The sequence below is a fragment of the Scyliorhinus canicula genome, chromosome 7 (genome assembly GCF_902713615.1).
Source record: "Scyliorhinus canicula chromosome 7, sScyCan1.1, whole genome shotgun sequence".
NCBI classification, from domain to species: Eukaryota; Metazoa; Chordata; class Chondrichthyes; order Carcharhiniformes; family Scyliorhinidae; genus Scyliorhinus; species Scyliorhinus canicula.
This window is the reverse complement of record NC_052152.1, coordinates 210,776,246-210,799,513: the sequence shown is the minus strand read 5'-3', so window position 1 is coordinate 210,799,513 and position 23,268 is coordinate 210,776,246. Positions and strand designations below refer to the sequence as shown.

The 23,268-nt window shown below is 49.5% G+C and overlaps 1 protein-coding gene across 1 annotated transcript in view; it reads right to left on the bottom strand.

Annotated features, from left to right (window-relative positions):
* LOC119969176 (myosin-7-like) overlaps nt 1–23,268 on the bottom strand; it is a 184,968-nt gene that overhangs the window by 52,669 nt on the left and 109,031 nt on the right. Inside the window, exons 20-26 of the mRNA XM_038802412.1 lie at nt 21,682–21,805; nt 20,783–20,919; nt 17,353–17,608; nt 13,770–14,012; nt 6,265–6,441; nt 3,807–3,952; nt 100–190 (exon numbers count right to left, since the gene is read on the bottom strand). Coding sequence (XP_038658340.1) covers nt 100–190; nt 3,807–3,952; nt 6,265–6,441; nt 13,770–14,012; nt 17,353–17,608; nt 20,783–20,919; nt 21,682–21,805 — 1,174 coding nt within the window. The remainder of the gene's footprint in view (nt 1–99; nt 191–3,806; nt 3,953–6,264; nt 6,442–13,769; nt 14,013–17,352; nt 17,609–20,782; nt 20,920–21,681; nt 21,806–23,268) is intronic.

Sequence of the window (23,268 nt, the reverse complement as noted above, 5' to 3'; positions counted from 1 at the left end):
CACCAATGAAGTTGTCACTTGTCCTGTTGCAGGTTCTGTGGAGTGTGAGTGAACTGGATTGTTTGTGATTGAAGGTTTTCAGTAGCTGCACAAACGTACCTGCAGTTCTTTAATCTTCTTCTGGAGTTGAGCCAGGAGAGCCCCTTCATCCTCAATCTTCGAATTTAACTGACTTATTTCAAAGTCTTTTCTGTGTGAAGAAAAGCAGATGTTTGTTCAAGTCACAGGCCAGTGTCTCAGACATGACATTAGATTTTTTCTGATTTCATTGTTGATCTTTTACTGTGTTTGTGACAGGAGATCACATGGCAGACATTAACAAAATGTGTTTGATAAATTCCTGATGTTTGTTGAGGTCACTGAGCTTTTACTCTTTTGTTAACTTGCTCGGTGAAAATTGTTTGTGTGCGAGTCTTACTAGAGAGTTATTAAGATATTCAATAATGGAGAACATGACATGTGTGCAGGTCCTGGATAAGCATCAATACGAGAGAGAGGTCACAGCAATTATATCGCAGCAGCTGACAGGGAGCATTGAAGGTGAATCTGGACTTTGGTGTGGAACTCAATCACAGAACAATACAAGACATAATGAGGCCATTCATCCCATAATGCCTGTGCTAGCTCTTTGAAAGCTAACCAATTAATCCAACTCATCATAGTCCTGACTGTTCTTCCTTTTGATATATTTATCAAATTTATTTTCGCAAGTTATTATTGAATCTGCTTCCAGGCAGAGTATCACAGATCACCCCTCGCTAAGTAAAGCAAAACTCGGTATTCTTCATCTCTGGTTCTTCAATCTGTATCCTTCTGTGATCCACACTCCTGCCACCCAACCACTCTCTTCATTTACTCGATCAAGAACCAACATGGGCAGCACGGTAGCATTGTGGATAGCACTGTGGCTTCACAGCTCCAGGGTACCAGGTTCGATTCCCGGCTTGGGTCACTGTCTGTGCGGAGTCTGCACGTTCTCCCCGTGTGTGCGTGGGTTTCCTCCGGGTACTCCAGTTTCCTCCCACAGTCCAAAGACGGGCAGGTTAGGTGCATTGGCCATGATAAATTGCCCTTAGTGACCAAAAAGGTTAGGAGGGGTTATTGGGTTACGGGGATAGGGTGGAAGTGAGGGCTTAAGTGGGTCGCTGCAGACTCGATGGGCCGTATGGCTTCCTTTTGCACTGTATGTTCTATGTTCTAGGTTCTATGTTAATCACCTTTGTCAAATGTCCTCAATTTATAATAATAACGAAAATCCTGCAGATGCTGTAAATCTGGAATATAAACAGAATTCTGGAAAAATGCAGCCACTCAGGCAGCAGGTGTGACGATGAGAAGCCGAGTTCCTGGTTTAGGCCTGGCCATTGGGCTGAAAGGTTAACCTGGTTTCTCTGGCCACAGGAGCTGCCTGAACAGCTGAGAATTTCCAGCATTTTCCTTTTTTATTTCCCTCTGCAAGCTGCTGGTAGGAGAATAGTCCCAATCTCTCCACTCTCCATCTCCCTCATCCCGGTAACCATCCCAGTAACCATTCCAGTAACCATCCCGGTAACCATTCCGGTAACCATCCCGGTAACCATTCCGGTAACCATCCCGGTAACCATCCCGGTAACCATTCCGGTATCCATCCCGGTATCCATCCCGGTAACCATTCCGGTAACCATCCCGGTAACCATCCTGGTAACCATTCCAGTAACCATCCCGGTAACCATTCCGGTAACCATCCCGGTAACCATTCCGGTAACCATCCCGGTAACCATCCCGGTAACCATTCCGGTATCCATCCCGGTATCCATCCTGGTAACCATTCCGGTAACCATCCCGGTAACCATCCTGGTAACCATTCCGGTAACCATCCCGGTAACCATCCCAGTAACCATTCTGGTAACCATCCCGGTAACCATTCCGGTAACCATCCCGGTAACCATCCCGGTAACCATTCCGGTAACCATTCCGGTAACCATCCCGGTAACCATCCCAGTAACCATTCTGGTAACCATTCCGGTAACCATTCCGGTATCCATTCCGGTAACCATCCCGGTAACCATCCCAGTAACCATTCCGGTAATCATCCCAGTAACCATTCTGGTAACCATCCCGGTAACCATTCTGGTAACTATTCCGGTAACCATCCCGGTAACCATTCCGGTAATCATCCTGGTAACCATCCCAGTAACCATTCTGGTAACCATCCCGGTAACCATCCCAGTAACCATTCTGGTAACCATTCCGGCAACCATTCTGGTAACCATTCCGGTAACCATTCCGGTAACCATTCCGCTAACCATCCCGGTAACCATTCTGGTAACCATTCCGGTAACCATCCCGGTAACCATCCCGGTAACCATCCCGGTATCCATCCCGGTAACCATTCTGGTAACCATTCCGGTAACCATCCCGGTAACCATCCCGGTAACCATTCCGGTAACCATCCCGGTAACCATCCCGGTAACCATCCCGGTAACCATGGCAGATGGAGTTTAACCCTGATGTGCGAGGTGATTCATTTTGGTAGAAAAAATTGAATGCGGATTACAGGGTCAACGGCAGGGTTCTGAGGAATGTGGAGGAACAGAGAGATGTTGGGGTTCATGTCCACAGATCTCTGAAGGTTGCCACTCAAGTGGATAGAGCCGTGAAGAAGGCCTATAGTGTGTTAGCATTTATGGTTATGCTGCAACTGTACATGACCCTGGTGAGACCACATTTGGAGTATTGTGTGCAGTTCTGGTCACCTCATTATAGGAAGGATGTGGAAGCATTGGAAAGGGTGCAAAGGAGATTTACCAGGATGCTGCCTGGTTTGCAGGATAGGCCTTATGAGGAAAGGTTGAGGGAGCTAGGGCTTTTCTCTTTGGAGCGGAGGAGGATGAGAGGCGACTTATTAGAGGTTTATAAGATGATGAGGGGGATAGATAGAGTGGACGTTCAGAGACTATTTCCTTGGGTGGATGTAGCTGTTACAAGGGGGCATAACTATAAGGTTCAGGGTGGGAGATATAGGAGGGATGTCCGAGGTAGGTTCTTTACTCAGAGAGTGGTTAGGGTGTGGAATGGACTGCCTGCTGTGATAGTGGAGTCGGACACTTTAGGAACTTTCAAGCGGTTATTGGATAGGCACATGGAGCACACCAGAATGGCAGGGAGTGAGATAGCTTGATCTTGGTTTTGGACAAAGCTTCGCACAACATCGAGGGCCGAAGGGCCTGTTCTGTGCTGTACTGTTCTATGTTCACACAGAAACAGAGGAGTTAACAATGGATCGGGCTTTGATTGTTGCTGCTTAAAAAGAACAAAGAACAATACAGCACAGGAACAGGCCCTTCGGCCCTCCAAGCGTGTACTGGTCACAATACCATCCTTGGCCAAAACCCTCAGCACTTCCTTGTGCCGTATCCCTCTATACCCATCCTATCCATGTGTTTGTCAAGATGCCTTTTGAACGCCATTAATGTATCTGCTTCCACAGCCTCCCCTGGCAACGCATTCCAGGCACTCACCCACACTCTTGTGTCTAAATGATCAATAATCTTGTGAAGGGACCCTGGCTCCTTGTTGTGAGTCTAACTAGCAAGGTTGAATGTCACCAGTTAGGGGACAGGAAGTGCCCAGTAAGAGGGTAATATATTCATTATACGGTCATGATGTGTCATGTCAATTTGAATTGGTATTGGAGGCACCAGGGTTGTTTTACAGGGAGTGAATCGTAGAATAGTCACAACACAGGAAGCTAGATGTGAGCTAGTCCTTGTCCCATGACCCTTGCAAAGTTACAATTGAGTGGTACGGAGACAGTACCCACTTACTTCTTCAGTCTCTCATCCAGCTGTTGTTTATCATTCTCGAGATCCATGACAGACTCGTGCGTTAGTTTCAAATCTCCCTCTAGTTTCCGCTTGGCTCGTTCCAGATCCATCCGGACCTTTTTCTCTTGTTCCAATGACCCTTCCAGCTGTGATGGGATTGACGGAATTTAGTTGCAGGCAGACACACAACAAGCCATAGAAAAGTCACCATTGCCATGGACTGCTAGCCTAGAACACTCTCAGTCCATTGCCATGGACTGCTAGCCTAGAACACTCTCAGTCCATTGCCATGGACTGCTAGCCTAGAACACTCTCAGTCCATTGCCATGGACTGCTAGCCTAGAACACTCTCAGTCCATTGCCATGGACTGCTAGCCTAGAACACTCTCAGTCCATTGCCATGGACTGCTAGCCTAGAACACTCTCAGTCCATTGCCATGGACTGCTAGCCTAGAACACTCTCAGTCCATTGCCATGGACTGCTAGCCTAGAACACTCTCAGTCCATTGCCATGGACTGCTAGCCTAGAACACTCTCAGTCCATTGCCATGGACTGCTAGCCTAGAACACTCTCAGTCCATTGCCATGGACTGCTAGCCTAGAACACTCTCAGTCCATTGCCATGGACTGCTAGCCTAGAACACTCTCAGTCCATTGCCATGGACTGCTAGCCTAGAACATTCTCAGTCCATTGCCATGGACTGCTAGCCTAGAACACTCTCAGTCCATTGCCATGGACTGCTAGCCTAGAACACTCTCAGTCCATTGCCATGGACTGCTAGCCTAGAACACTCTCAGTCCATTGCCATGGACTGCTAGCCTAGAACACTCTCAGACTTCATACAAGTCTTGAATATAGAAATTTGAAAATATAATTTCACGTATTAATGCAAGAAAGTTCATTCTCAATTCAAATCAAATCTACACCCCATTTTGTTCACAAATTTCCAGGAGAAAAGACATTTTCCTGGTCAGATGTGAGTGGGACATAACAAACATAACTGATGTAACCCTGCCGGTGGGAAATTAGGAGTTAAATGTAAATGAGGAAAAGTAGTGGGAAATTTGAGAGGGAGAGAGTGGCTTGATAATTTGAGAGGCAGTGGAGAATTGTTGGGGGTCCAGACTTGAGATTTGTCCAATTACTGGGTAAAGGGGTGACGTTCAAACAGAAACTTAGAAAAGCCAAACCCATGCACCTCAAAATCAAACCCCTCAAAAACCCCAACCCAAAACACAACCCAAAACACAACCCAAAATACAACCCCACCAAAAATCCCAACCCAAAACACAACCCCACCAAAAACCCCAACCCAAAACACAACCCCACCCCAAAACACAACCCAAAACACAACCCCACCAAAAACCCCAACCCAAAACACAACCCAAAATACAATCCCACCAAAAACCCCAACCCAAAACACAACCCAAAACACAACCCAAAACACAACCCCACCAAAAACCCCAACCCAAAACACAAGCCAAAACCCAACCCAAAACACAACCCCACCAAAAACCCCAACCCAAAACACAACCCAAAACACAACCCCACCAAAAACACCACCCAAAACACAACCCAAAATACAAACCAAAACACAACCCTACCAAAAAACCCCACCCCAAAATCCAAGCTCCCCAAACCCAAGCTGAAACCCAACTCTCCAAAACCCCTAATCCCCCGGAAAACTCAACCCCCTGCTCAAATCCTAACTCCCCCAAAGCCCGAACCAAATCCCAATCCCCCCCCCCCCCCCCCCCACAATCCATCCAATTTAAACCACCCCCAGCACAATAACATTGTGAATCCAACCCTAATATCACAGATTTTCTCAGTCTGTAAAATAACAATCATAGTCTGAGTTTAACAGGATGTTTGACTCATTCAAACTCTTTAAGTCAGGGCAGTACGGTGGCACAGTGGTTAGCATTGCTGCCTACGGCGCTGAGGACCCGGGTTCGAATCCCGGCCCTGGGTCACTGTCTGTGTGGAGTTTGCACATTCTCCCCGTGTCTGCGTGGGTTTCACCCCCACAACCTAAAGATTTGCAGGGTAGGTGGATTGGCCATTCTAAATTGCCCCTTCATTGGAAAAAATAATTGGGTAATCTAAATTTATTAAAAAAAACAACAACAAAAAAACTCTTTAAGTGGAATGTGAAACTATGAAATGGAGGCCCACAGCTTCTAGAAAGATTTACACAAAACAAGATTCCATAAATCTTGGGGATATGAAACTGATTGACTGGCTGGGAGGAGCGGAGAGTTTACATTATGTTTATTGCCAGGGAATAATCCCTGGATTCTTGTTGTTTCCATTTGAGATTTGATAATTTTGTTTGATTACCTCTGTAAAGCACATTGGGAAGGTGACTAAATAAACCACTATGAAGTGAAGTCTCCGGATTTGGAATTAGTACTGTAATTTCAGTCAACATCTGCAAGTTCAATTTTCACTCACATCATCAACTTGTTGCTCTAGTTTGGCTTTGGCTTTGCTGAGTGTGTTGACCTTGTCCTCCTCCACCTGAAGATCCTCCAGAGTCTGCTGATGGGCTTCCTGAAGAGCTTTCTTCTCCTTAGTGAGTTTAACGATGGTTTCATCGAGACAAGCCATTTCTTCTGTAAGATTTTTAACCTAGAAATTTCACCAAGATATTCAGAATTGCCAGAAACTCACCATGGGTCAAAGGAGTGTCAGCTGATCACCAGTTTGCAAACTGAGGTCAGCCTCAGGAAGTAAGAAATATATTTTTCCCGACAAGAGTTGCAAATTTAAAATCTGACTTAACAGGTTTCGAACTTGAGAGAGTAGAGTACAGAACTGGTGGGGACGGGTCTGTCACTCTATAACACTGGGGTACAGTACTGGTGGGGATGGGTCTGTCTCTGTATAACACTGGGGTGCGGTACTGGTGAGGATGGGTCTGTCACTGTATAACACTGGGGTACAGTACTGGTGGGGACAGGTCTGTCTCTGTATAACACTGGGGTACGGTACTGGTGAGGATGGGTCTGTCACTGTATAACACTGGGGTACAGTACTGGTGGGGACAGGTCTGTCACTGTATAACACTGGGGTACAGTACTGGTGGGGACGGGTCTGTCACTATAACACTGGGGTACAGTACTGGTGGGGACGGGTCTGTCACTGTATAACCCTGGGGCACAGCCTGGTGGGGAGGGGTCTGTCACTGTATAACACTGGGGTACCGAACTGGTGGGGACGGGTCTATCACTGTATAACACTGGGGTACAGTATTGGTGGGGACGGGTTTATCACTGTATAACACTGGGGTACAGTACTGGTGGGGACGGGTCTGTCACTGTATAACACTGGGGTACAGTACAGCTGGGGATGGGTCTGTCACTGTATAACACTGGGGTACAGTACTGGTGGGGTCGGGTCTGTCACTGTATAACACTGGGGTACAGTACTGGTGGAGACAGGTCTGTCACTGTATAACACTGAGGTACAGTACTGGTGGGGACGGGTCTGTCACTATAACACTGGAGTACAGTACTGGTGGGGACGGGTCTGTCACTGTATAACACTGGGGTACAGTACTGGTGGGGATGGGTCTGTCGCTTTATAACACTGGGGTACAGTACTGGTGGGGACGGGTCTGTCACTGTATAACACTGGGGTACAGTACTGGTGGGGATGGGTCTGTCACTGTATAACACTAGGGTACAGTACTGGTGGGAATGGGTCTGTCACTGTATAACACTAGGGTACAGTACTGGTGGGAATGAGTCTGTCACTGTATAACACTGGGGTACAGTAGTGGTAGGGACGGGTCTGTCACTGTATAACACTGGGGTACAGTACTGGTGGGGATGGGTCTGTCACTGTATAACACTGGGGTACAGTACTGCTGAGGACGGGTCTGTCACTGTATAACACTGGGGTACAGTACTGGTGGGGACGGGTCTGTCACTGTATAACACTGGGGTACAGTACTGGTGGGGACGGGTCTGTCACTGTATAACACTGGGGTACAGTACTGGTGGGGAAGGGTCTGTCACTGTATGACACTGGGGTACAGTACTGGTGGGGACGGGTCTGTCACTGTATAACACTGGGGCACAGTACTGGTGGGGATGGGTCTGTCACTGTATAACACTGGGGTACAGTACTGGTACGGACGGGTCTGTCACTGTATAACACTGGGGTACAGTACTGGTGGGAACGGGTCTGTCACTGTATAACACTGGGTACAGTACTGGTGGGGACGGGTCTGTCACTGTATTACACTGGGGTACAGTACTGGTGGGGACGGGTCTGTCACTGTATAACACTGGGGTACAGTACTGGTGGGGATGGGTCTGTCACTGTATAACACTGGGGTACAGTACTGGTGGGGACGGGTCTGTTACTGTATAACATGGGGGTACAGTACTGGTGGGGACGGGTCTGTCACTGTATAACACTGGGGTACAGTACTGGTGGGGACTGGTCTGTTACTGTATAACACTGGGTTTACAGTACTGGTGGGGACGAGTCTGTCACTGTTTAACACTGGGGTACAGTATGGGTGGGGACAGATCTTTCACTGTATAACACTGGGGTACAGTACTGGTGGGGACGGGTCTGTCACTGTATAACACTGGGGTACAGTGCTGGTGGGGATGGGTCTGTCACTGTATAACACTGGGGAACAGTACTGGTGGGGACGGGTCTGTCACTGCACAACACTGGGGGACAGTACAGGTGGGGATGGGTCTGTCACTGTATAACACTGGGGTACAGCACTGGTGGGGACGCGTCTGTTACTGTATAACACTGGGGTACAGTACTGGTGGGGAGGGGTCTATCACTGTATAACACTGGGGTACAGCACTGGTGGGGATGGGTCTGTCACTGTATAACACTGGGGTACAGTACTGGTGGGGACGGGCCTGTCACTGTATAACACTGGGGTACAGTTCTGGTGGGGATGGGTCTGTCACTGTATAACACTGGGGTACAGTACTGGTGGGGATGGGTCTGTCACTGTATAACACTGGGGTACAGTACTGGTGGGGACAGGTCTGTCACTGTATAACACTGGGGAACAGTACTGGTGGGAACGGGTCTGTCACTGTATAACACTGGGATATAATACTGGTGGGGATGTGTCTGTCACTGTATAACACTGGGATATAATACTGGTGGGGAACGTGTCTGTCACTGTATAACACTGGGATATAATACTGGTGGGGAACGTGTCTGTCACTGTATAACACTGGGGTACAGTACTGGTGGGGACGGGTCTGTCGCTGTATAACACTGGGGCACAGTACTGGTGGGGACAGGTCTGTCACTGTATAACACTGGGGTACAGAACTGGTGGGGATGGGTCTTTCACTGTATAACACTGGGGTACAGTACTGGTGGGGACGGGTCTGTCACTGTATAACACTGGGGTACAGTAATGGTGGGGATGGGTCTGTCGCTGTATAACACTGGGGTACAGCACTGGTGGGGATGGGTCTGTCACTGTATAACGTTGGGGTACAGAACTGGTGGGGACGTGTCTGTTACTGTATAACACTGGGGTACAGTACTGGTGGGGAGGGGTCTATCACTGTATAACACTGGGGTACAGTATTGGCCGGGACGGGTCTGTCACTGTATAACACTGGGGTACAGTACTGGTGGGGACAGGTCTGTCACTGTATAACACTGGGATACAGTACTGGTGGGGACGGGTCTGTCACTGTATAACACTGGGTACAGTACTGGTGGGGATGGGTGTGTCACTGTATTACACTGGGGTACAGTACTGGTGGGGACGGGTCTGTCACTGTATAACACGTGGGTACAGTACTGGTGGGGACGGGTCTGTCACTGTATAACACTGGGGTTCAGTACAGTTGGAGACAGCCTGTCACTGTATAACACTTGGGTACAGTACTGGTGGGGACGGGTCTGTCACTGTATAACACTGGGGTTCAGTACAGTTGGAGACAGCCTGTCACTGTATAACACTTGGGTACAGTACTGGTGGGGATGGGTCTGTCGCTGTATAACACTGGGGTACAGCACTGGTGGGAATGGGTCTGTCACTGTATAACTCAGGGGGACAGTACTGGTGGGGATGAGTCTGTCACTGTATAACACAGGGGTACTGTACTGGTGGGGACGGGTCTGTCACTGTATAACACTGGGGTACAGTACTGGTGGGGATGGGTCTGTCACTGTATAACACTGGGATACAGTACTGGTGGGAACGGGTCTGTCACTGTATAACACTGGGGTGCAGTACTGGTGGGAACGGGTCTGTCACTGTATAACACTGGGCTGCAGTACTGTGGGGATGGGTCAGTCACTGTATAGCACTGGGATACAGTACTGGTGGGGATGGGTCAGTCACTGTATAACACTGGGATACAGTACTGGTGGGAACGGGTCTGTCACTGTATAACACTGGGGTGCAGTACTGTGGGGATGGGTCAGTCACTGTATAGCACTGGGATACAGTACTGGTGGGGATGGGTCTGTCACTGCACAACACTAGTGTACAGTACTGGTGGGGACGGGTCTGTCGCTGTATAACACGGGGGTACAGTACTGATTGGGACGGGTCAGTCACTGTATAACACTGGGGTACAGTACTGATGGGGACGGGTCTGTCACTGTATAACACTGGGGTACAGTACTGGTGGGGACGGGTCTGTCACTGTATAACACTGGGGTACAGTACTGGTGGGGACGGGTCTGTCACTGTATAACACTGGGGTACAGTACTGGTGGGGACGGGTCTGTCACTGTATAACACTGGGGTACAGTACTGGTGGGGACGGGTCTGTCACTGTATAACACTGCAGGACAGCACTGGTGGGGATGGGTCTGTCACTGTCTAACACTGGGGTACAGTACTGATGGGGACGGGTCTGTCACTATATAACACTGGGGTACAGTACTGGTGGGACGAGTCTGTCACTGTATAACACTGGGGTACAGTACTGGTGGGGACTGGTCTGTCACTGTATAACACTGGGATACTGTACTGGTGGGGACGGGTCTGTCACTGTATAACACTGGGGTACAGTACTGGTGGGGATGAGTCTGTCACTGTATAACACTGGGATACAGTACTGGTGGGGACGGGTCTGTGACTGTATAACACTGGGGTACAGTACTGGTGGGGACGGGTCTGTCACTGTATAACACTGGGGTACAGTACTGGTGGGGATGTGTCTGTCACTGTATAACACTGTGGTACAGTACTGGTGGGGATGTGTCTGTCACTGTATAACACTGTGGTACAGTACTGGTGGGGATGTGTCTGTCACTGTATAACACTGTGGTACAGTACTGGTGGGGATGTGTCTGTCACTGTATAACACTGGGGTACAGTACTGGTGGGGACGGGTCTGTCACTGTATAACACTGGGATGTAGTACTGGTGGGGATGTGTCTGTCACTGTATAACAGTGTGGTACAGTACTGGTGGGGATGTGTCTGTCACTGTATAACACTGTGGTACAGTACTGGTGGGGACGGTTCTGTCACTGTATAACACTGGGGTGCAGAACTGGTGAGGATGGGTCTGTCACTCTATAACACTGGGGTCCAGTACAGGTGGGGACGGGTCTCTCACTGTATACCACTGGGGTACAGTACTGGTGGGGAGGGGTCTGTCACTGTATTACACTGGGGTGCAGTACTGCTGGGGATTGGTCTGTCACTGTATAACACTGGAGTACAGCACTGGTGGGGACAGGTATGTGACTGTATAACACTGGGATACAGTACTGGTGGGGATGGGTCTGTCACTGTATAACACTGGGGTACAGTACTGGTGGGTATGGGTCTGTCACTGTATAACACTGGGGTACAGTACTGGTGGGGACGGGTCTGTCACTGTATAACACTGGGGTACAGTACTGGTGGGGACGGGTCTGTCACTGTATAACACTGGAGTACAGTACTGGTGGGGACAGTTCTGTCACTGTATAACACTGGGATGTAGTACTGGTGGGGATGTGTCTGTCACTGTATAACACTGTGGTACAGTACTGGTGGGGATGGGTCTGTCTCTGTATAACACTGGGGTACAGTACTGATGGGGATGGGTCTGTCTCTGTATAACACTGGGATATAGTACTGGTGGGGATGGGTCTGTCACTGTATAACACTGTGGTACAGTACTGGTGGGGATGTGCCTGTCACTGTATAACACTGGGGTACAGTACTGGTGGGGATGGGTCTATCACTGTATAACACTGGGGTACAGTACTGGTGGGGATGGGTCTGTCTCTGTATAACACTGGGGTACAGTACTGGTGGGGATGGGTCTGTCACTGTATAACACTGGGGTACAGTACTGGTGGGGGCGGGTCTGTCACTGTATAACACTGGGGTACAGTACTGGTGGGGGCGGGTCTGTCATTGTATAACACTGGGGTACAGTACTGGTGAGGATGGGTCTGTCACTGTATAACACTGGGGTACAGTACTGGTGGGGACGGGTCTGTCACTGCACAACACTGGGGTACAGTACTGGTGGGGACGGGTCTGTCACTGTATAACACTGGGGTACAGTACTGGTGGGGATGGGTCTGTCACTGTATAACACTGGGGTACAGGACTGGTGGGGATGGGTCTATCACTGTATAACACTGGAGTACAGTACTGGTGGGGACGGGTCTGTCCCTGTATAACACTGGGGTGCAGTACTGGTGGGGACGGCTCTGTCACTGTATAACACTGGGGTACAGTACTGGTGGGGATGGGTCTGTCACTGTATAACACTGGGGTACAGTACTGGTGGGGACGGGTCTGTCACTGTATACCACTGGGGTACAGTACTGGTGGGGGCGGGTCTGTCACTGTATAACACTGGGGTACAGTACTGGTGGGGACGGGTCTGTCACTGTATACACTGGGGTACAGTACTGGTGGGGACAGGTCTGTCACTGTATAACACTGGGGTACAGTACTGGTGGGGACGGGTCTGTCACTGTATAACACTGGGGTACAGTACTGGTGGGGACGGGTCTGTCACTGTATAACACTGGGGTACAGTACTGGTGGGGACGGGTCTGTCACTGTATAACACTGGGGTACAGTACTGGTGGGGACGGGTCTGTCACTGTATAACACTGGGGTACAGTACTGGTGGGGACGGGTCTGTCACTGTATAACACTGGGGTACAGTACTGGTGGGGACGGGTCTGTCACTGTATAACACTGGGATACAGTACTGGTGGGGACGGGTCTGTCGCTGTATAACACTGGGGTACAGTACTGGTGGGGACGGGTCTGTCGCTGTATAACACTGGGGTACAGTACTGTTGGGGACGGGTCTGTCACTGTATAACACTGGGGTACAGTACTGGTGGGGAGGGGTCTGTCGCTGTATAACACTGGGGTACAGTACTGGTGGGGTCGGGTCTGTCACTGTATAACACTGGGGTACAGTACTGGTGGGGGCGGGTCTGTCACTGTATAACACTGGGGTACAGTACTGGTGGGGACGGGTCTGTCACTATAACACTGGGGTACAGTACTGGTGGGGACGGGTCTGTCACTGTATAACACTGGGGTACAGTACTGGTGGGGACGGGTCTGTCCCTGTATAACACTGGGGTACAGTACTGGTGGGGACGGGTCTGTCGCTGTATAACACTGGGGTACAGTACTGGTGGGGATGGGTCTGTCGCTGTATAACACTGGGGTACAGTACTGGTGGGGGCGGGTCTGTCACGGTATAACAATATGGATGGAGTTATGGCGACTGGAATGTGGCGATGGAGGAGCGGGTGGACGGGAAGGAGAGAGGCGAGGTTGAGGCCTGAGGTACAGGATATATAAGGTGTTGGCGTGTAAATGGAATGGATGCACCTGTTGGTGTCTCTCCAGCAGTGAAGTTGGAGGAGATTTCTTTCCCATTCAGAGATTAACAGGAATTCAGACACTGAGATGGAGGAAAGGTCGGTGGAATTAATTTGTATCATTGCTGAATGTGAATCTACCTTATTTTCTGTTGCATGTTTCTCCTTTTCCACTTTGGCCAATGTGATTTCCAGATCATCAATGTCTTTCTTCAGTTCTGCACACTCATCCTCGAGTTTGCGTTTCTTGGCGGTGATCTCCGCGTTCATTTCTTCTTCATCGTCCAGTCGCTCCGTCAGTTCTTTCACCTTTGCCTCCAACTGAATCTTTGCTTTGATCAGAAGGTCACATCTTTCTGCTGCATCTGCGAGAGTGTCCTGTTCCTAGAGTTAGAAACCATAAACTATCTTAGTTCTGAATCTTCCTCAACTGCTGAGAGTACAGGAGCAGAGGCCATTCAGCCCATCGAGCCTGTCCTGCCATTCAATACCATCATGCCTGATCATCCCCATATCATCCCCTTTATCTGATTGGTATTTAGAAATCTGTCAATCTCTATTTTAAACACACTCAGTGACTGAGCTTCCACAGCCTCTGGGTCATGAATTCCACAGATTCACCACCCTCTGCGTAAAGACATTCCTCCTCATCTCGGTCCTCGGCGGTACCCCCCTTATTTTGAAATTTAGCCTCTGGTTCCAGACGCCCAATCGGGGAAACATCTTACCCCCATCTACTCTGTCTATTCCTTTCAATATTTTGTCAGTTTCAGTGAGATCACCTCAAATTCTTCAAAACTCTCGAGAATACAGGCCCAGTCCCTCCAGTCCTGGGAGGGATTTCAGCCCCCGGAACAAGTCTGCTGATCCTTCACTGAACTCCCCCAATGACAATAATATCCTTTCGGAGGTAAGGGGGACTAAAACTGCTGACCCAGTACTCCAGGTGCGGTCTCACCAAGCTTCTCTACTATTGAAGACCTCGCTACTTCTGTACTCAAAGCCTCTTGATATAGACTAACATTCCATTTGTTTGCTGCACCTACATGTCAGCATTCAGTGACTTATGGACAAGGACACCCAGATCCCTCTGTACATCTACAATTTCCAATTTCTTACCATTTAGGAAATGCTCTGCACATCTGTCCTTCTCCCAAAGTGGATTTCCTCACATTTTTCCCACATTATATTCCATCTACCATGTTCCTGCTGACTAACTAACTCCATCCAAATCCCCTTCAAGCCATTTTGAATCTTCCTCACAACACATTCCCACTAAGGTTTGTATCTCTGCGTACTGGAAATATTGCATTTTGTTCCCACATCCAAACCATTGATATATATTGTGAACAGCTGGGAGCAGAGTACGGAGCCTTGCAGTAGCCACAGCGAGAATACCCCGTTTATTCTTACTCTGTTCTCTGCCTCTTCAATCCTGAATCAATGCCAATATATTGTCACCCATCCCATGTGCTTATATTTTGCTAACCTCCTGTGGGGAACGTTATCAAAATCTTTCTGAAAATCCAAATATTTATACTACCTCCATCGATTCTCCTTTGTCAATTATGTTAGTAATAGCCTCAAACAATTCCAACAAGTTCTCTAAACAGGATTTCCCATTCATAAATCCATGCCGACTATTCCCAGTCAGATCAGGAGTGTTCAAGTGTCCATTTATCACATCCTGTATAATAGATTTGAGCATTTTCCCCACTACAGAGATACTGGGGTACAGTACTGGTGGGGATGGGTCTGGCTGACGTGTCTGTAGTCCCAGTTTTCTTTCTTCTCCCTTCTTAAACAGTGGGGGTGACATTTACCACCTTCCAATCTACAGGAGCCATTCCAGAATCTCGAGAATTTTGGCAGATGTTCACCAATGCAGCCACTATCTCTATAGCAACCTCTTTCAACACTCTGGGATGCATAATATCAGGTCCTGGGCATTTATCAACTTTCAGTCCCATTAATTTCTCCAATTTAACCTTCTTACTGATACAACCTTCCACTCAGTATTCCCCATGTCACTTGGATCTTTACATCTAGTAGATTTCCTGTGTCTTCCTCAGTGAAGATGGAGTCAAAATAATCATTTAGCCTCTCTGCCTTTCTCTATTCCTCATTCCTCATTCTCCTCACTCTGCCTGTACTGGACTCATCGCCCGAGACAAACATTCCGTTTTACATCCTATAGAAGCTTTAAAGTCCATTTTTATATTTTTTGCTAATTTACATTCCTGCTATCTTCTCCCTTTTGTTATCAGTTTCTTCACCTTCCTTTGCTGTACTCCCAAATCCTCCCAATCCTCAGGTTTACTACTATTTCTGGAAACTTTATCAGCCTTTTTGTTTTAAGCTATATAATCCTTAACTTCCTTTGCCAGCCATGGTTAACTGGCTTTTTGCACCTTGAAGGAATGTACAAGTACTGCACGCTATGCAGTAGTTCTTTGAAGACTATCCATTGCTTGTGCACAGTCATACATTTTAATGCATTTGTCCAATCGACCTCAGCCAATTTGTTCCTCATATCTTCATCATCCCTTTATTCAACTTTAACACCCCAACTTCAGATTGAACTTGCTCACAATGTAAAATTCCATCACGTTATGCTCACTCATCCCTAAAGGTCCTTTTATAAAAGATTATAAAATAATGAGTGGCATTGATAAGGTAGATAGTCAACATCTTTTCACAAAGGTAGGGGAGTCTAAAACTAGAGGGCATAGGTTCAAGGTGAGAGGAGAGAGATACAAAAGGGTCTAGAGGGGCAATCATTCACACAGAGGGTGGTGAGTGTCTGGAACGAGCTGTCAGAGGCAGTGGTAGAGGCGGGTACAATTTTGTCTTTTAAAAAGCATTTAGAAAGTTACATGGGCAGGGTGGGTACAGAGGGATATGGGCCAAATGCCGGCAATTGGGACTAGCTTAGTGATAGACACTGGGCGGCATGGACAAGCTGGGCCGAAGGGCCTGTTTCCATGCTGTAAACCTCCATGACCTCTATTATGGGCAGCATGGTACCACAGTGGTTAGCACTGTTGCTCCACAGTGCCAGGGACCTGGATTTGATTCCCAGCTTGGATCACTGTCTGTGTGGATTCTGTACATTCTCCCCGTGTCTTGCCTGGGTAATGGGGGTTGGGGTGGGCCTGAGGACCCCCTTATAGGTGAGTTTGGGGTTTGGGGGGGTTTAGGGGTCATGGTAGAGGGGAGAGTCGACATTTACAAATGGTGTCCCGATCTCCTTCTGCATGGAGGAGTTCCGGCGAGAAGGACTAAGTGCGGCCTCACCATGGCGTTCCCTTCCGAGGCTCTGTATCTACCCGAATGGGCTGGAACACCTAGCTAAATGCACTCGCTACGGGACTTTGTTCCCATTCAGGTAGATTGTGTCCAGTGTCTCCCTCTTCAATCAATGAGTTTGAAACTCTGTAAGAATGTTCAGTTTAGGGTGATAGCTGCTCTTTTATACCATGTCTGATAGACACCGAGCATTTGATTCACTGTCATTAACTCTCATCAAGACTAACAGTGGAAACTGTGAGATGGGCAGCAACTCAAATGCCACACGATTGAGGGTGGGTCGAGGTGTGGACCATGTCCACTGATGACTGGGCTCTAGGAGGGGCTGTGGGAGGGGCTGTGGGAGGAGCTGTGGGAGGGGCTCTGTGAGGGGCTGTGGGAGGGGCTCGGGGAGGGGCAACTCCTCTGCTCTTACCGCCTGGAGCTGGAGGGTAAGGTCATTCTTGTCCTGAATCAGGCCGACTTGTTTCTCTTCCAGCTCCTTGCGTTTAGCCTCAGATTTCACCAGAGCCTCTTTCAACTTTAGGAATTCATCCTTGAGATTTGCCATCTCCTTCTCATTCTCAGCACTCTTCAGCAGCGGCTTAATCTTGAAGAAAAGCTTCATCCAGGACCAATTCTTCACAGCATTGAAAGCACGAATGTTCCATTGAATGATCAGTAACGCGTCTCTGATTCCAACATAAATTAGAAATGCAAATTAGCGTAACTTTAATCCCCAACTGATATAAATCTATACAACTCTATAATAAATCTATTATTAATTTATATCACAATCTATATCAATGAGTTGGATTTGAGCGTCAGTAGTAATCTTTGCTGCTGATGTGTGTTGTGAGGAGTTTGGGACTGGCTGCAGATTGTGTAAATGGGCAAGAGGATGGAATGTCAGAAGAATCCACTGACTATGTTGGACCTTGCTGCCAGTGCAGCGTGCCTGATAGAAGCCGGGAGAACCCGCTCCCAGGATATACTCGGCTCACAACACCTCACCAGATTCAACGTGCTCTTGGAAAACGTTGTGATGTGAATCCCGTCCATTGTGGGCGGGTCACTTTTTGGCAAATCTGCATATTAGAACGAGGCAGTTAGTCTCACTGTAATGTGCAGATGCCCGAGGTACCTGCGACTTTGGGATTCATCTCCTTTGCCTTGGAGATCTCGGGAAAGTGTTGTTCAGCACTCGACCTCACAAACAGTGACTAGACGGTACAGCATTCGTGGGGCCTCCCAGGGGATCAGAGGCTCTCAGCTGCATGCCCTTTAGGCAGGGTGGCACCCTGGTGCTACCTGAGCACTCTGACAGTGCCAGCCTAGCCCCCTGGCATTGCCACCATGGCATTGCCACCTGGGTGCCAGCCTGACATTGCCAAGGCACCCAGGTGGCACTGCCAGCTGGCAAGGGCACTGCTAAGGTGCCAGGCTGGCATTTTTTGAATACAACCGGACGGAAGACCCTCCCATAGTGTGTTTGGGCTGATGGGGGGGTCTCCCGATCTCTCGCTACAACAGGGAGTTCCGGTGAGCAGAGCTCCCCAGTGTACAAAACAGAGCTGGGGGTGGCCTCGGCTGTGTGTTCCCAGCTGAGGTCCCTTATACAACACGAGTGGTGTTGTGTTTCCCAGGGCTGCAAGTGCCGGGAAATATGCAGCTAACCGTGCTTAGTATGGGAATCTTTCCCCAATTAGTATGGGAATCTTTCCCCAATTAGTATGGGAATCTTTCCCCAATTAGTATGGGAATCTTTCCACAATTAGTATGGGAATCTTTCCCCAATTAGTATGGGAATCTTTCCCCAATTAGTATGGGAATCTTTCCCCAATTAGTTCAATCGCGTCCATAGTGTGAATAAGTGAAATATCCACTTTGGTAGAAAAAACAAAGGCGGAATATTTGTGATGAGGAGAGATTAGGAAGTGTTGGTGTCTTTGTTCATGACACCTTGGGACTGAAATGAGGAGGAATGTTTTCATCCAGAGGATGGTGAATCTTTGGAATTCCCAATCCCATAGGACTGGAAACTCAATCATGAGCATCTTCAAGACAGAAATCGCTAGATTCTGAAGAGTAATAACACCAAGGGATATGGGTTTGGTGTGGGTAAAGTCAGGTGCGTGATCAGCCATGATCTAATTGAATGGTGCAGCAGCTTCAATGGGCCCAATGGCCTCCTTATGTCCTTATGGCCTTTTACTCCATTGATACATTACATTTAGTAATTAATTATGAGTCAGATTTAGTCAGCAGCCTTTACAGTGCATGAATATTCATCTAAAAATGGTCATAGTGTGAGTAGGTTGAACACAGTGTATGAAGGGGAGAAATGTGTAATACCTGCAAAGCCTGGTTTGGACTTTAACATGAGCGACAGAAATGGTCAAAAGATAAAAAGAAAGGAGGGGGGAACAAAACTGAGTCCAGATACAGAACACAACCAGAACAGTGGAAGAAATGCTGGTCTTTCTATCTGGAGGTGTTGAATACAAGGGAGCAGACGTTATGCTTCAGTTAATACAGAGTCCCGGTTAGACCACAGCCAGAGTCAGTGTGAGCAGCTCTGGTCACCACACCCTGGGAAGTATATACTGGAGGGAATGAGATGTGATTTAGCAGAATTATACTTGGACTGCAAAGGTCAAATTATAAAGAGAGATGACACAAACTGGAATTGTGTCCCCTGGATGGGCAACACGGTAGCACATTGGTTAGCACTGTTGCTTCACAGCTCCAGGGTCCCAGGTTCGATTCCCAACTTGGGGTCACTGTCTGTGCGGAGACTGCACATTCTTCCCGTGTCTGCGTGGGTTTCCTCCGGGTGCTCCGGTTTCCTCCCACAAGTCCCGAAAGATGTGCTTGTTAGGTGAATTGGACATTCTGAATTCTCCCTCTGTGTACCCGAACAGGCGCCGGAGTGTGGCAACTAGGGGATTTTCACAGTAACTTCATTGCAGTGTTAATGTAAGCCTACTTGTGACAATAAATGAAATGAAATGAAAATAAATAATAAAGATTATTATTTTTAAAAGTTAAGAAACGTGGGGCGGGATTCTCCGCTGGTTGCCTTACGGCTGCCCCACAACAGAAAACCCCATTGACCAGCCGGAGTAATGGAGAATCCCACTGGCGGGGTGAAACAGAAATGTGGCACGGCGGGGCGGAGAAACCAGACCCTGATTTGATTGATGTTTTCAAGATATGAAGGGAACAGATAACATGGATTCAGAGAACGTATTTCGACTGGTTTGGACGTCCAGGACTCAAACAGCAATTGATAAGCGATCAATTGCCATTTTAAATTTGAGATTGATAGATTTTTGCGATCCAAAAGGTATTAAGGGATACGGGGTGAAGGAGGGTGATGGAGTTTGGTCAAACAGCTGCCAGGAACTTACTGAATGGCAGGACAGCATCAGAGGTTGAATAGCCTCATCCTGTTCCGTCGATTCGACTTGATCCAGTTCAATGATTTCATTGAGATTGGAAACCTGTTTTTACAGATCATCCCTCCCTGGATTTGGGTGTCATTGATTTTGTTTTTAAATTTAGAGTGCCCAATTCATTTTTTCCAATTAAGGGGCAATTTAGCATGGCCAATCCACCTACCCTGCACATTTTTGAGTTGTGGGGGTGAAACCCACGCAGACATGGGGCGAATGTGCAAACTCCACACGGACAGTGACCCAGAGCCGGGATCGAACCTGGGACCTTGGCGCCGTGAGGCAGCAATGCTAACCACTGTGCCACCGTGCTGCCCTGGGTGTCATTGATAAGGATGGATTCCCGGATTTGGGTGTTATTGATTAGAAAGAATAAAAAATGAAATCCCATTGAGAGCTGCGATTTACCGCCTGGCGATGATCTTCTGATATTCGATTCTCATTAAGCGACCTCGGCTTTGAGCCTGGATATTTGTCAGGATCTTTGCCAATCGTTCATCTCGCATTTCTTCCAACTGGCCCAACAAGCCGGCCTTGAAAAACACCTGATTGACAAAGCAAATATCACAGCTGAAAAGTGCACTGCACAGGGCGCCTCCCCCTGGCCTGGTTTAGATTGACAGGACTGTAACTCTGAGCAAGATTTTACTCATCTCTTAAAGTTCAAGTCTCACAGGTTGCAAATTTGTTCTCTCAGATTCGACCTAGGCCAGCTCTTTCATGTATCTCACTCTCTTATAATTAATGGGATCTTCCTCTGCGTTTCTCCATTTGGCTCTGATAGCAGTCTCCAGCTGCAGTAGTTTAGGTTTCTTAATGGTTCAGTGAGTGGCTATATCACTCTGTGTAGCAACATTCCAGCCAAAAGCTGGGCAAGGTGATGAGAAGGGGGTTGTTTTTGGGTGGGGGGGGGGGGGGGGGGGGGGGGGGGTTATTTCACCTCCTGGGTGTAACCCTCTGCCCTTGCTGGTCTTGTGGTTCTGAGCTGGTGTCAGGTGTAGGGGTTGGCCTGGGTATAAAGTTCAGATTTACCCAGCTCCCTTGGGGGCAGCAGGAGAGAAGAACATTTCAATGAAAATAATAGATTAAAAAATGAAAATAATTAAAACAAGAGCCAGAAAGGGAATCAAAAGGTAAACATTGAGGTGGGCTCAGATAAATGATTAATTTTATTATCTTTTATTAAAAAATTACAGTTAAGGATTACTATTTCACAAGTTTTGAAGCAGATGTATTGGTGTAAAATGAGTCCATGGGGATATTTTGACCCAGTCAAAGGGCACTGGTATTAACATATTGACCCTTACCTTTGTGTGGCCAAACTTGTACTGAGTGTGATTGATGTCCAGAGACCCCAACAATTTCTCTGTTGCCTTTCTGCTGTCCACGAACTTGTCCTCGGGAACAGCAGAAGGATTGAGAATCCGATAGCTGGAAATGTGGAAAGGTGAGATGGTGAGGATGTGGCGCCTGGCCCAGTCCAGTTACACACACCAACCACGCTGGGCAACCGGATGAAAAAATCAACAATGGGCTGAATTTACCAGTCTCCCCGCCTCGAGGCGGCCTCTTCCTCAGAGGGCAGTGGGGGCTCTGGGTCACTGAATATATTCAAGGCCGAGTTAAACAGAGTTTTGATAGACAAAGAAGTCAAGGGATGGGCAGGGAAGTGGAGTAAAGACCCACAAGCAGACCTGGCAGCACAGGTGGAGTGGGTTGGAGGGGGTGAGATTGGGTTGGACGGGGTAGCAGTGAGTCGGAGGGGGTGGGATTGGGGCGGGGGGGTGGGAGTGGGGTCGGAGGGGGGTGGGATTGGGGCTGAGGGGGTGGGATTGGGGTGGAGGGGGTGGGAGTGGGGCGGAGGGGGTGGGGTGGCGCAGAGGGGGTGGGATTGGGGTGGAGGGGGTGGGAGTGGGGCGGAGGGGGTGGGAGTGGGGCGGAGGGGGTGGGATTGGGTTGGACGGGGTAGCAGTGAGTCGGAGGGGGTGGGATTGGGGCGGGGGGGGTGGGAGTGGGTCGGAGGGGGTGGGAGTGGGGCGGAGGGGGGGGGATTGGGGCGGAGGGGGTGGGAGTGGGGCGGAGGGGGTGGGATTGGGGCGGAGGGGGTGGGATTGGGGCGGAGGGGGTGGGAGTGGCGCAGAGGGGGTGGGATTGGGGTGGAGGGGGTGGGAGTGGGGCGGAGGGGGTGGGAGTGGGGCGGAGGGGGTGGGAGTGGGGCGGAGGGGGTGGGAGTGGGTTGGAGGGGGTGGGATTGGGGCGGAGGGGGTGGGAGTGGGGCGGAGGGGGTGGGAGTGGGGCGGAGGGGGGGGGAAGGGGGGCGGAGGGGGTGGGGTAGTGGCGCGGAGGGGGGTGGGATTGGGGTGGAGGGGGGTGAGAGTGGGGCGGAGGGGGGTGGGAGTGGGCGGAGGGGGTGGGAGTGGGTTGGAGGGGGTGGGAGTGGGGCGGAGGGGGTGGGAGTGGCGCGGAGGGGGTGGGATTGGGGTGGAGGGGGTGAGAGTGGGGCGGGAGGGGGTGGGGAGTGGCGCGGAGGGGGTGGGATGGGGCGGAGGGGGTGGGAGTGGCGGGAGGGGTGGGAGTGGCGCGGAGGGGGTGGGATTGGGGTGGAGGGGGTGAGAGTGGGGCGGAGGGGGTGGGAGTGGGGCGGAGGGGGTGGGAGTGGGTTGGAGGGGGTGGGAGTGGGGAGGAGGGGGTGGGCGTGGCGCGGAGGGGGTGGGATTGGGGTGGAGGGGGTGAGAGTGGGGCGGAGGGGGTGGGAGTGGGGCGGAGGGGGTGGGAGTGGGTTGGAGGGGGTGGGTGGAGTGGGGTGGAGGGGGGGGTGGGAGGGGTCGGAGGGGGTGGGAGTGGGTCGGAGGGGGTGGGATTGGGGCGGAGGGGGTGGGATTGGCGGGGAGGGG